A 14,036-nucleotide genomic window follows, 5' to 3' on the forward strand; every position below is an offset into this window, starting at 1 on the left:
GCCGGCCAGGCCTAGGGACCCCTACCCGTGCATGACTTTCGTGCACCAGGCCTCCGGTTTTGTTATAATGTTGATGACACAGACAAAGAAAACAATTCACATCAGGGCCACTGTCTGTGGGCATTCTCTGAGGACTCTGGTTTCCTCCCCATCCCACACATGAACCCATTAGGTGAATCAGCATGCCTCATCATCCCAGCCTGAGTGTGTGCGTGTGGGTGTGCCCTGGGATGGTAGGGCAGCCTATCCAGGGTGGATTCCCGCTGGCGCCCTGATCTGCCACATAGACTCTAGTCATCCCGGACCCTGGAGTGAAATCAGCAGACTTGGAAAACAATGATCTTACTTGTTCTTATAAATCTTTCTTTAATGTATATATAGTTCACATTTATTTCAATGTTTAATGTTAGAAGTGTACTGGGTCTTTGAGAATTTTAGTAATGTTTTTGTAACCAGACGTATGTTGCAGGAACTTAACTCTTCTATCAATTAGCCTAGGGTAAAATTCCTTTTGCTGTAAACCTTTTTGCTTAACGTCACAGTTTCTAAGAAGCCAACAGTGACATTAAATGAGGACTTACTGTATTTTGTGGCTCTATATTCAAAGTTATGGTTCGAATTTCTATGGGCTCTGTCTTCCTAACAGTTTCTGAATCTGTCCCTTTCTGGTCTGTCTCCCCTGCAGTCCGACTTCCTCCTAGAGCATTTCTCACAATTAGGTTTCTATCACCTGCGTTTCTATTTCATTTCCCTCCTGCAAATTCATCCTACACATTGTCCTCAGCCATTGTGTCTCCAGTTTGGCCCTCTTTTAATCTGCTCTTCAGATAACAATGACATCTTTTTAAAAATCTGCAGCTGCTGGTTAGAGTAGGTAGAATGAATACCTGGGATCCCACTAAATATTTATTTCTCTAAGTGTTCCTTTACTAAAAGAGTGTGAAGGAAAACACCAGTGAGCAAGAGAGTTCAATAAATATTTTGAAGATGGAAAGTGTATAAAAACACACCGAAGGGAACAGAGGTGGCCAGAGGAAGTGGAGGAGGCAGCTGCAGCGGAAGAAGGCTCAGAGTTAGCAGGCATGGAGGACAGAAAGAGAATGTGTACAGGTGCCCGCCCCTGTGTCCTCTGCCCACGTCTACAGCTCAGGCAACCCAACTTGAACCCCTAGGTAGGGGGAACTCGGAAGAAGTCTTCTCTAAAAACATTAAATTCTGGATAGTGCTGGAGTTTCACATGTGGTTAAATGCATGGTGCTGGCACCTCAGAGGGAATCATATTCCAGCATTTGAGGGCTCTGCACTCCAATGTAGCTCCTGCCAACTCAGTCTTGAGAGACTATGTATACAGTGCACAGTGGCCTGATATATATGTAATTCTAACCCATTATCTGCAGTAATCAGCCCAGAAAGCCAGCCTGCTATTTAAAGGTCAGACTTATAGGAAGTTAGGCCAGTATCTCTAGCAACCAGCCCTAGAAACAAAACAATAACCCTACTAACAATTAGCCCCAAACAGCCAAGATGTGATTAATAACTGACAGCTGCCCTAATTTTTAATCTTGGCTTCCAACTGAGGACCAACTAGAGAAAGCCAAAAATGCACCTCTAATCAATCACATAGGATGTCCGCTTCTGGTTAACCTGTCTACAGCTTCCCCATGCCAACAGCCTCACAAAAAAGGCTTTCCCCCTGACTCTGCTTGAGTCTCTGCCAACACACACATAATGGTAGCTGACTCTCTTGTTAGGGAAGCTCTGAGTAAACAGCTTTTGCTTGTTCTCATTTGGCTGGTCTTCATTTATTTCCATAATCCGAAGCAAAGTCTTCTAGCCAACAAGCCCTACAGAACTCATCAGCTTTGCTAGTCAGGGGAGAGAACCCACATATATAACCATGGAGGACTCCTATAGCAGCTAAATAGGAAAATCAACCCAGTCCTCACTCATAAATATGGACTCATGGCCAAGGTCACCAGACACAGAGAAAACCAGCAGCCCTCAGGAGAAGATCAAGATAAACAGAACAGATTGACCTTGGAGGAGACAGGTCATTCAGAGACTAGAAACAAGCTTTAAACAAAAAAATCTAATTAGATCTTCAGTGAGATTTTAGAAGATATTCATAAAACTGAAAACAATAAGGGAATGAAAAATAAAAAGGCTCCTGGAAATTAAAAGTGGATTGCCCAAATTAAAAAGATAGGAAGATTAAGTTGAGAAACTCTAACAGAACAGAGAGAGAGAGAGAGAGAGAGAGAGAGAGAGAGAGAGAGAGAGAGAAAATCAAGCCCCCTTTTGCAACTTTTGCAAAGCTAAGTCCAGATATGGTTAAGAGTGGGTGCCTCTGGGCAGGGGCCCTGGGCCCAAGGGGCTGGCTGGCTGAGGCTCTGTTGCTCTGTGTTAGAGATCCTTTGACATAAGTATTTTAGTCATGTGCCTGGGTCACTCTGATGAAAAAAATAATTTAACTGCAAATTTGAAAGTTTAATTCCACTGCTTAAAATCCATCACCCCTTCCAACCACAGATGGGGAGCAAGCTCTTTCCTGACCATGACCGGCCTTGAGCCAGCCTCCTTTCCCTTCGCCCCACTCGACGTCAGCCCCATTCAGCAACTTACCAGGATGTCTGGTGTAAGCCTTATGAGCTGGGAGCGTGGGGTCAGGCTTACTTGGTTTCAAACCTACATAGGCTTCTGTCCTAATTTGGAAAATGGGCGTGCAGGAGTGTATCTCAAGGCTTTTGTGAGGCCCCAGCGAGCTAATAATGCATGGTAGGAGCATAGCAGAGCCCAGGCTCAGAGTAAGTGATCAATAAATAGGAACAGTTATTAGGGCTCCCAGAACTACTCTGGTTTTTGTCTCAATTTTAACCATCCTTTGACTATTTTTTAAAATATATTTTTACTGATTTCAGAGATGAAGAGAGAAAGAGAGATAGAAACATCGATGATGAGAGAATCATTGATCAGCTGCCTCCTGCATGCCCCACACTGGGGATCGAGCCTGCAATCCAGAGTTTGCCCTGACCGGGAATTGAACAGTGACCTCCTGGTTCATAGGTCAGTGCTCAACCACTGACCCACACCAGCCAGGCTATTTTTTTATATTTATACCTAAGAATACTAAAGAAAGTGATTAAACGCTCAGCTTTCTTACCAAGCATACAACCTCAGACACTTCATACAGTGCTTAAGAAATTTTACTTACATATGTTTTAGAGGCCACAATTTATTAAGAGCAGCTAAAGGTTCTGCTTCATCTAATTCATGCCTTGGGGACGCAGGTGGTCTTGTCTAACATCTTTCTGCTCTCAATGAAGTGACCCTTCTTCAGTGGGGCTTAAGCATCACCCCCTTGTGAGGCCTTCCCAGGACCCCACCCATCATTCTTGCAGACTTCTGGAGAAGTGCTTTGCCACCACCACTGCTGTCTGTCCCCTCCTCCAGACTGAGCACTCACTTGGAAAGGGCGCTCTCTTGCTGGTTTTAGGACCCCAGTGCCCTCTGCCCCAAGGCTTGCTCCATGGAGGAGCATGTGCAAGGTGAGTGTGGGAGGAATGGAGGTGGGAGTTTAACTGATGAGCAGGGCTTGCTGGTGCCTGGCAAGAATGAGTCATTGTTAGAAAAGCCAACCAACTCAGGTGCAGAAGCATTAGAAGCCTCTCTTCATCAAAGAGAAGGTTGAGGGGTAGACAACACCTATGCTGGGAAGCTACTGGGCTTCAGGCTCCAGAAGGTTCTGAGCGGGCAGTCGGCTGTCATTCCACTTACAAAGGGGACGTGAAGGCTGCCCCGGGGCACCTGCTCTAGCCCAGTTCTGACTCTGTGGTCTTGTTCTTTGGGACATGGAACTGCCTGAGAAGCACAGACTATATCCCCACAGACAATGGCACTGGCTTTTCCATTTCCTTTTTAGAAGTGAAAAGCATGTGGTCCAACTACCTCATTCCTCTCAGCAGGGAGGGGAGCCCAGTCTTAAATGAAGATGAGAGGACTTGCCAAAAGTCAGAAAGGAAAGCTGGATCAGAACTCAGGTTTCCAAGGGTCCAGGCTGTGCTGAGGGAAAAGCTGAAAGCAGTTGAGGCAGCTGCTTCAATCCTGGTGTCCAAAATAGAGCCGGTGGTCAGGGGGGCCCCATCCTCGCCCTGGTTTTAGGCCTTTTGTACAGTGCCTCATTTATTGAAAAAAGGGAGCATTGAAAGCACTCCCACCGGGCAGTGTAAGGGTATAATGAGAGGGCCCGGTATGCGTTAAAGAAGTAGGTCATCATTCTAGGTAAGTAACAGCCAACTCCGACCTCAGCACAACAGGCAAGCCGGCCCCCAGCTTGGTGCAGTTGACTCCCCGAGCATAGAGCTCGGACAGGGCGGGTCACAGAGAGGAAAGCTCAGCTGCTGTGCTAGTGGAGGCACCATCGTGGGAGGGAAGCCCAGGCTGTCCCCACTGGCTCTGCCAGGGAAAGGGTGGTTGGTGTTCACTGGATGTGAAGGGCCCACCACCAGCCTAAGGCAGAATGGGGTGAGTGACCTTGTCAGTCCCCACCCCTGGCTGCCTTCCAGGCAGGGGAAGGCAGAGCAGAGCAGTGGAGGGGTCTAGAACTAATGTGCAAGGCTCAGGCACCGGCTCCTGCAGCCTCTGTGCCCCCCGGTCCTCCAGGCTGTGCTGCTCTGTGTCAGGACAGCACTGAGGAAGGAGGCTGCCAGGGCCTGGCCTGGCCATAGCCAGGGGAGTGTGGGAGGGAGAAGTAGGGCTCTCAGGAAAGAAACAGCAGGGACAGAGAGAAGGCCATGAGAGTATAGGAGAGTTCCCAGGCTGGGGCAGGGCTAGCAAAGAACTGGGCCACGGCCACGTTGGGGTTGCACTGAGAGGGCTCGAACCACTTCTGCAGACACCGCCCACTGTTCCTACGCTCAGGGCTGGCCTTGAAGGAGTTGCTCCAAATCTTCTCACACAAGTCAGCCGGGGTGGGGAAGTAATAGGGGAAAGGTCGGCAGCGGGCCCCTGCAGGACAGCGGCTCCTCCCTGTAGGGATTCAGGCAGGGACAGCTTACCTCCCACTATGCCCAACCTCACATCCCCATCCTTGCCTTGGGGGAGCATAGAAGGCTGGCACCTGCCCCACCCCCAGGTCAGGGGCCTCCAGGGCTCTGCCCCCCACCTCCCCAGGCTCTGTCAAGCACCACTCACCCCGACTCCAGTCCCAGCCGCTAAGCCAGTTGGATTTGCAAGTGAAGGATGTGCGGCAGTCTGCCCACCACTGCACGCAGTCCTCCTGGCAGAGTGGTACGTCCAAAATTCGCTCTTCCTGCTCACATGGGGCCACCTGGATGAGTAGCCAGAGACAAGAAATGAACAGTCGAAATCTGAAGACTGTCAGTGGCTACAATGGTACTCTTGTGCCAGATACTATCTGAACATACCCTCCTGTGAAGCCTTGAAGGAGTATTTTACCAATGAGAACAACAAGGCTAAGAGATTAAACAGTTTGTCCCAGGCTACACAGCTTCTGTTCCTACAGACAGAAGATGGGACTCAAATAGTCCCTCATCCTACTGTTCTCCTCTGACCCGTCTCCTGACAGGGCCATTCTCCCGAGGCAGCTTCCTTCCATCCCTTTCCCAACAGCGGCCTCTGACTCTGCTCTTGTCCACAGGGGACAGCATTAGCGGTTCCTGTTAGTGTCCTGGGACTCGCAGGAGCAGGGCATTGCGCAGATGTGCCTCCCGCCTCCTCAGCCCAGTCTTCCCACCTGCTGGATCCAAGGCCCCAGGTTTGGGGAGCACTGGTGGAAGCACTTGGCCTGGATGAAGTGCTTCAGACAGTCGGGCCGCATCAGTCCACAGTGAATAATGCTGAAGTTGTAGAGCAGGGCCTCCTCCAGGTGGGCTTCCCAGCTTGTGTTGGTCGTGCAGCAGGCCTTGTCCTTCCAGGGGCTGCACTGAAGGTGGAAGAAGCAGCAAAGGGAATTTTGGGGTGATGGAGGGTAAAGGCAGGGGGTTGATGAGTATCTAAGGTAGAAAGGAAAATGTGTCCCCTAGAGGAGGACCTTGGCAGGTCCAATGCCTTTAGGCCAGCACCCCCTGTAAAGAAGGAATGCTAACAATCTGTCAATACTGATTCCCAAGGACACCTGCACACTGACCTCCCTGCCACAGGGCGGCTGCCACACTCCCCTAGAAGCATGACTTCCAGGTTCTCAGCTCCTGAGGGGCAGCAGAGGAACCCCATGAGACCCGGGGGAATGTGGGGTTGCACTGAGTGGGAGGGCACTGTAGCTGAGAAGGGCACTGTAGCTCTGTAAATGCCATGTAGATGCCAGCTCTGCTTCTCCTCCCACATCCCTGTCAATTGCCATTAGGAGCTTGGGGAGGAGACACTTAAGTCAAATGTTTCCCCGGGGCCTGTTGGTAGGAAGGCTAGAGAAGGAGGACCATGTCTGTTTGAATCTATGCTGAGCCAATGATGGGCCTCTGGAATCCCCATCTGCCCCTGCTCCCCGAGTGGCCAGGCAGCTCAGAGACAGGAACTTTCAATCACTCAGCAGTTATGGTCTCAACAGGTCATAGTGTCCCTCCAGTGGGCTTTGCCCAAATTCCAACCTAAGAAACCAAACAAGTCAGGGCCGATGAGGGCTCAGAAACCATCTTGGCATTTGTGCCCCTTCCCTGATTGGCGGAAGCAGCCCTCCCTGACCCCTGGACCAGGTCTGGCCTCTATACCTCATCATAGAGCTGGTCCTCCGGCCCCGGCTCCGGCTTGTGGTGCTTGGTCTTCATGCAGACACTGAGCCGCTTGTCCCCAGCCCAGATGGGCGTGACTATCCACAGCCCTAACAAGAGCTGCCACCACCACTCCATGGCCACTGCGGAGAGAGGACCCACCCGCTCATGTGACAGAGAAGGCATCTGCTCCATTTTCTCCCCTATCCCAGGCGTGAGGGTGAGCTTCAAGGCTCTCTCAAGAGACCATGATGCTCTGGCTGCTCCTAGGACCTCTATCGGAGGCAGCATCGTAACATGTCAGGCAGGTGGAATAAGCAGGTGGAATTAGAGGTCTGACACCCACCCCCATCAACTGCGCGCGCGCGCACACACACACACACACACACACACACACACACACACACACACGGAAGCTAAAGCTTGGAGAGGGGAAGAGCCCAGCCCGAGGAACTGGCGGGAACTGGCAGTGGACCCATCACGGTGAACTTGAAAAGCTTTGGCCTAGCCCAGTGGTCGGCAAACTCATTAGCCAACAGAGCCAAATATCAACAGTACACGATTGAAATTTCTTTTGAGAGCCAAATTTTTTAAGCTTAAACTTCTTCTAACACCACTTCTTTGAAATAGACTCGCCCAGGCCGTGGTATTTTGTGGAAGAGCCACACTCAAGGGGCCAAAGAGCCGCATGTGGCTCGCGAGCCGCAGTTTGCCGACCACGGGCCTAGCCCGAGTTTAGGATCTCAAATATTCCTGGTAGAGAACCCAACCCCACCTTCCAGGCCCGAACCTAAGGCTGCTCTCTCTCCTCAGCACCAGTTTCAAGCATGGAGTATTTTTAAAGAACCAGGTAAAAAGAGGAAAGATACTGCCCTTGTAGTTGTTTTTTTTTTTTTTTTTTCATACTTACTTTCACAGCAGGAGCCGCTCCCTCCCACCTCCAGAGATTGTGAGGCCAAGGAGACTCTACGGCCCGCCCATTTATTACCCACTCCAGTTCCTACTGTCCAGGTGCAGATGCGGAACTCCAGGTGGCTCCAGTTAAGCAGCATCAGCATGGTCTTACCTAGGGTAGGGCCCTCCTGTGGCTGGAGCCCCGGGGTTTCTGAGAAAGAGCTTTGCTTTCTCAGAGAAACAGAGGCCCCACAGAGTGAGATTCTGGGCTCTGTAGTCAGCCGCTGGATTCTGCTCTCAGCTCTGCTACTTGCTAGCCGGACGCCATTGAGAAAATGAGTTCAACTCTCCAGGTGTCAGTTTTCATGCCTATAAAGGAGGCTGTTATAATGGGATTGTTGGGAAAAAGAAGTGAAAAAGAAAGTTCATGAAAATGACTTGGCATCATGCCCGACAAGAGTAAGTCTTAATGATTTTTATTCCTATCTTGTTTTCCTCAGAAGCCTTTCTTTCTCTGCCCTGTTCCACCTGCCCCTTCATCTGCGTAGTTACCTGGGATGGACCACCGGGGTTGTAACAGTAACGGTGACCTCTCTCAGCCCTCAGGAGCTAAGGTTCCTGTTGGAGAGCAGACCCAGCAGCACAGAGACACAGAGTAAAGTGAGGCTTTGGGAATTTAAATGTATGACCAAAGCCAAAACAAACAAAACCCAAAAAGTCCCTCCACAACCCATGTAATGGTCTCCCATAGCGGGCAGTGACTGTCATCCTGTGAAGTATAGCAGGTCATCAAATAATGCTTCATTAAACATTTTTATTATAACGTTGATGAGTTGCTGTAGGAGCTTAACTCTGGTTTATATCAATTAGCCTGTCGTAATTGGTTTCTTTATCCGTCGTTTTGCGTACGTTGCAGTTTCCAAGGGCCTATCGATAATGTGATTGTGTATGGTCTGGCTTACTCCTTACAACCACCCCTAAAGTGAATGCTCTTCCTGTTTTAACCGGGAGGGGGGGGGGGGGAAGCAAGCTCCGCCGAGTAGTGGCAGAGCTAGAATCTGAACTCAGGTAAACACGGCTCCATATTTGATGTGCAAGAACCAGGTGAGGGGGAGATCTCTAGCTCTGGAAGGGTAGATGCTGTCTGGGTCTCAGGTGAAGTCTGTTTTTAAAGAGAGGCCCTGGCTCATGTGGCTCAGTTGTTTGGGCATCATCCCTTGCCCCAAAAGGTTGCCAGTTTGATGGCCAGTCAGGCCAGCTGCCCAGGGTTGCAGGCTTGATCCCAGGTAGGGAGCATGCAAGAGGCAGCCAATTGATGTTTGGCTCTCACATCAGTGGTTCTCTCTCTCTCACTTCCTCTCTCTCTAAAAATCAATAAAAAATATTTAATCAGATTGTATGTTGGGAAGCATGTGTTGGCTTTATTTTGGGAACAGTGATGGCTATTGTTAGGGTTTTGGGCCAGCGATGTGGGCTGTAAAAGAAGTCACAACTGAAAAGAGAGATAGAGGAAGTTTGTTTTACTTTCCCCAAAGGGAAAGGGCTGGTGCATTGCTAATCAATAGAAGGACAAAGAACAGTAGTGGCTCCCCCTTTTAAAGCCTTGGCTGCTGCTGATAGGTGACAAGGAAAGGAGGAGGATTTGGGAGCTGAAATTGAACAGACTTGGGGGGGGGGGGGCGGGTTGCTTTGTTAATTCTTCAGGAGAGAGTCTGGGCAGGGGCAGATGTCCTAGAGCAGTGGTCGGCAAACTCATTAGTCAACAGAGCGGCAAACTGAGGCTCTCGAGCTGCAGTTTGCTGACCACTGTCCTAGAGAGGTGTCTTAGTATTTTTCCAAAACCACTAAAACATTCTTAGAGCAAAAGTTATGAAGAATTCAAAAGAGACTTGTTTGAAGGGAAAGGGAAGAGAACTGTCTACTAATTATCTTTGAGTTGTAAAAATAGCAGGGAGGAGGGGTATGCAAGAATGTAGCCTTGAAAGTAGCTTATCTTGTCCCTCAGTTTGAACAGAGGGGCTGTTTGAACCAGAGGAGCTAACAATCTTGGGGTTTAATTACCAGGTGCTTCTCATAAATTGTGAAAGACCACAGCAAAGAAAAAGAAAGGCCTTTTTTCCCTCCTGTCTTTACAATTACCAGCCAGGCTCCCATGTCCTTGCCTTAAACTGAGTTAGGAGTCTCCATTGTAGGGTCTGATATCAGGTGGTAATGGCTCTCCTGCAGCGTGGCTTTCTTCCCAGGAGCACCCACTCTGCAGGGGAAATCAGGTGTGCACACCCTGTTCAAGTCCTCACAAATATAGGTAACCTTTGGACAACATGGGGGTGATTAAAGGAGCTGACACCACACCCCCCAGTCAAAAATCCACATATAACTTTGACTCCCCCACAATTTAACTACAGTCAGCTCTTCACATCCTCAGGTATAACCAACCACGAATGGAAAACAGCTTTTCCGTGTGTTTGGGAATCTGCAGTTGGGAGTGTGAAATTACTCCCAACTGATCTGTGTTTGGTTGAATCCAGGATAGGAAGGGCTAACTGTATTTATAGAATAAAATCTGTGTATAAGTGGACCTGGGCAGTCCAAACCTGTGTCGTCTAAGGGTCATCTATACTCAGGAAACTCTAAGGCTTGACGAGGAAAGAGGGTTTGGGTTGAACGTTAAGTGTCAGATGGCTGTGGATGTGCATGGAAGCAATTGCTGGAATGGGAAACAGGTCCTCTGGTAAACATCCCTCACATGGAAGGGAGAAGGACGGGAGGGATTTGCTAACGGTCTCTAGAACAAGGCTGTAGGAAATGAACTAAAATTATGGAGCCTGCCTCTCCGATGTCATCAGGGTGACATCCCCCCCCCCCCCCCCACAGAGGCTGGGTGCAGCACTTGAGGAAAACTCATTTGTGCCTTATTGTGATTGAGTCTTGCAGAGAAATCAGTTTTCTGACTGAAAGCTGATAGAACAAGGCTGGCTGTGGATGAAGCTGCTGATCCCCAAACAATTTTGTTATAAAAATGAACCCACAGGGCAACCCGCTTGGGTCCCTTTCCTCCTGCAGCAGGGAGCTTTTGTGTAATAAAGCTTTACTTTTGCCAAACCAAAAACAACCAAAAAAAACCCCCACCAAAACAAAACAAAACAAAACACCGAATTGTCAGGAGCAGAGCTACAGCTGCATCCAGAGGGTCCTGGGGGAGGGGGAGGGGGAGGCAGGCGGAGCAGCAACAGAAGCAGGGCAGCCTCCCAGGTTTGAGACCACAGCACAGGACTCTCCCTCTGTTCCCTGCACAGGAGGTTGCCCGCAGTGCTGCCGCCCACTGAGCTTGAGAAAAGATTGGAAGAGTGGAAAAGGAGTGCCAGCAGTCTCCTGGTAAGAGTCTGAAGTCAGAGCCCAGCTGGAGGGGACCTAGTGATTCAGAGTTTTTGTTTTTTATTAATTCTCACCCGAGGATATATTTTTTTTCCATTGATTTTTAGACAGAGTAGAAGGGAAAGAGGGGAAGGCAGAGAGAGCAAGCGAGAAACATCCACGAGAGAGAAACACATTGATTGGTTGCCTCCCGTACCTGACTGGACTGGGGCTAGGGATCAAACCCGCGACCCAGGCACGTGCCCTTGACCGGGAATGAAACCCTCCACCCTTTGATGTATGGGCCTTGACACTCTAACCGCTGAGCAACACTGGCCAGAGTGCTGATTCAGAGTTCTTAGTGGGCCACATGAGTCCTTCTCGTCCCCAAATCTATTGATCATCCATAGCTCAACTTGTAATTGGTTGGTATTGAGAGCAGGTGAAACAGGAGTATTGTTTATCCCCACCTGGTCCTTCCCTCCATATCTATCCCATCACCAAAGCGGTTTACACTCCTAAATACCTCGAGTTCAAATTCTTTTATCCCCGTTTCTCCCCATACTGTCTGGACCATAATCATCTCTTGTCTTAATTAGGCAACAACCTCCTAACTGCCTGCCTTGCCCCCTTCTAATGCTTTATCCAAACAGCAGCCAGAACTATTTTATTTCAGAGTATTTGATCATGAAAATTTTCAAACATAAGGGAAGTTGACAGAAATTTACAGTGGACCCACAACTTAGATCAGGCGTCCTCAAACTACGGCCTTTGGGCCACATGTGGGTATTTTTGCTGTTTTGTTTTTTTACTTCAAAATAAGATATGTGCAGTGTGCATAGGAATTTGTTCATAGTTTTTTTTTAAACTATAGTCCGGCCCTCCAACGGTCTGAGGGACAGTGAACTGGCCCCCTGTTTAAAAAGTTTGAGGACCCCTGACTTAGATGTTACCATTACCATTTTACTTTGTTTTCTTTGTCACACCTCAGGCCATGCATCAATCTTCTTATTTTTCAAGCATTTCACAGGAGATTGCATACATCCGCATGCTTCCTCCTAAGCATGCGTATCATTAACTAGAGTCAGCATTTGTAGGATTTTTTCTTTCAGAAGGATCTTTTTAAAAGGCAGAGATGGTTATGATACTCCCATGTTTAAGACCCTTCTATGCCCTGCCAGTGTGGCTCAGTGGTTGAGGATCGACCTATGAACCAGGAGGTCATGGTTCGATTCCTAGTCAGGGCACATGCCTGGATTGCAGGCAGGAGACAGCCAATCAATGATTCTCTCTCATCCTTGATCTCTCTCTCTCTCTCTCTCTCTCTCTCTCTCTCTCTCTCTCTCTCTCTCCTTTCCTCTCTGAAAAAAAAAAATTAGAAAAAAGACGCTTCTGGGCTTAAGATAAATCCCAAATCCTTAACATGGCACACAGACCCTGTTTAATCTGGTCCTTATGTATTTTTCTACGCCCACCTGTCATCCTTTCAACTACGCAGCAGGCACTCCTTACCTGACATCAGTTATTGTCCTGCTGTCTTAATTAGCTCCTTCGTGGGGATGTTTTCTCAAAGCTCACCCTTTGTGACTGGGAATTCCTACTTGTCCCTCAGCTCAAAGAATGAAGGGCTTCTCAGGGAAGCTTTCCTTGTCCCCAAGGATTAGTGAGATGTTCTCTTGGGGTCTTCCACGCTTCTGTCCTGGGTCTTACCACCTGTCGCTGTGAATACCTGCCTACAGGCTCACGCCTGCCTACGGGCTCACACCTGCCTACGGGCTCACACCTGCCTACGGGCTCACACCTGCCTACGGGCTCACACCTGCCTTAGAATTGTAACCACAATGCTATCCTTCGTGAGAGAAAGAGACAGGGTCCCAAACTCCAGCTAACCTGAACTGTCTTTAGTACTTTCATCATTCTGGGATCGCTCTTGCTCCAGACCTTAGCACATGCTTTTCCCTTTCAACTGAGACCTCTCTCCTACTCTCAGCACTCTTAGTGCCTTCCCTTAGCTGATGCCTTATTTTTTAGGTCTCAATTTGGAGCAGTCCACATTCAAGGAGGATGAAGTCTAGGTTGGGTGTCCCTCCTGGTGCTCTCACAGCCCTTGGTTACCCCCATCACTACCCTGGAATTGCCTGCTGACTGAAAGCTCCTGGACCAGTAGAGACCATGCCTGCCAGTTTCACAGTCGTCATTGCAGTGCCTGGTACACGGTAGGCTCCCCGCGGGTACTTAAGTGAACTAGCGGTTTATTTTTGATAAGAAAGATTCTCTCCTGTGATGCATTTTTACCAAGAAGCAAATCAGGAGAAATTCTGGGAACCCCCAGAGTTTTTGTGTAGTCAGTCATAAGAGTTAATGTGTGTGTGATATACAGGTTCATGGGTTTTCACCTTTTTAAAAGAATTGTTCTTCATTTGCCTCTTATTTATTACTATATGACCTATGCCTGGAGGGCCTTGGTTTGCCCATCTAACTGACGCCCCACAGCTCTATTAGCCATGAGTTTGTCAAATGTGGTTGGTGAATTGTTTCTTAGGCATGTAGACAATTTCAAGTTTAAAGAATGGCATTGGGCCAGTTCATATTTCATACACTGAAGAAAATAAATATACCTCTTCCTAGATTTGTTTCAGTCTTTATGTCTTTGTCTTGCATTGGAAATGTCAGAAAACGCACAGAGGGATTGGAAGGTTCAGAACGTTTTGTAGTTTATAAAAAATGGTGGAAAGTAAATAGTTTTGAGGTGGCAAATATCTGACTCCTTATGCCCTTATGTCCACAAATAAAGAGATAGAAAGGGGGTTTATTTCACTTAGCATAATGCTCTCCAATTCCACCCATGCTGTTGCAAATGGTAAGAATTCCTTCTTTTTTACAGCAGCATAGTATTCCATTGTGTAGATGTACCACAGTTTTCTAATCCACTCATCTGCTGATGGGCATTTAGGCTGTTTCCAAATCTTAGCTATTGTAAATTGTGCTGCTATGAACATAGGGGTGCATATATCATTTCTGATTGGTGTTTCTGTTTTCTTGGGATATAGTCCTAGAAATGGGATT

The 14,036-nt window shown here is 48.4% G+C and overlaps 1 protein-coding gene across 1 annotated transcript; it reads right to left on the reverse strand.

Moving 5' to 3' along the window:
* Positions 1 to 4,756: 4,756 nt before the first annotated feature.
* Positions 4,757 to 6,860, reverse strand: IZUMO1R (IZUMO1 receptor, JUNO). Its single transcript, XM_008149175.3, has 4 exons — positions 6,723 to 6,860; positions 5,737 to 5,941; positions 5,191 to 5,331; positions 4,757 to 5,025 (listed from the first exon to the last, which is right to left on the reverse strand). Exons 1-4 carry the CDS (start codon positions 6,858 to 6,860, stop codon positions 4,757 to 4,759), a joined length of 753 nt encoding a protein of 250 aa, XP_008147397.2.
* Between the last annotated feature and the right edge of the window lie 7,176 nt (positions 6,861 to 14,036).

The sequence above is a fragment of the Eptesicus fuscus genome, chromosome 13, assembly GCF_027574615.1.
Source record: "Eptesicus fuscus isolate TK198812 chromosome 13, DD_ASM_mEF_20220401, whole genome shotgun sequence".
In the NCBI taxonomy this organism is placed as follows: Eukaryota; Metazoa; Chordata; class Mammalia; order Chiroptera; family Vespertilionidae; genus Eptesicus; species Eptesicus fuscus.

Excerpts from the sequence above, each read along its gene's own strand:
- IZUMO1R (XM_008149175.3), bottom strand. The coding sequence starts at position 6,860 with ATGGAGTGGTGGTGGCAGCTCTTGTTAGGGCTGTGGATAGTCACGCCC. Across the intron at positions 5,942-6,722 it reads AGGACCAGCTCTATGATGAG|TGCAGCCCCTGGAAGGACAA; the intron begins GTATAGAGGCCA and ends TTCCACCTTCAG. Across the intron at positions 5,332-5,736 it reads GCAGGTGGGAAGACTGGGCT|TCCAGGTGGCCCCATGTGAG; the intron begins GAGGAGGCGGGA and ends TCTGGCTACTCA.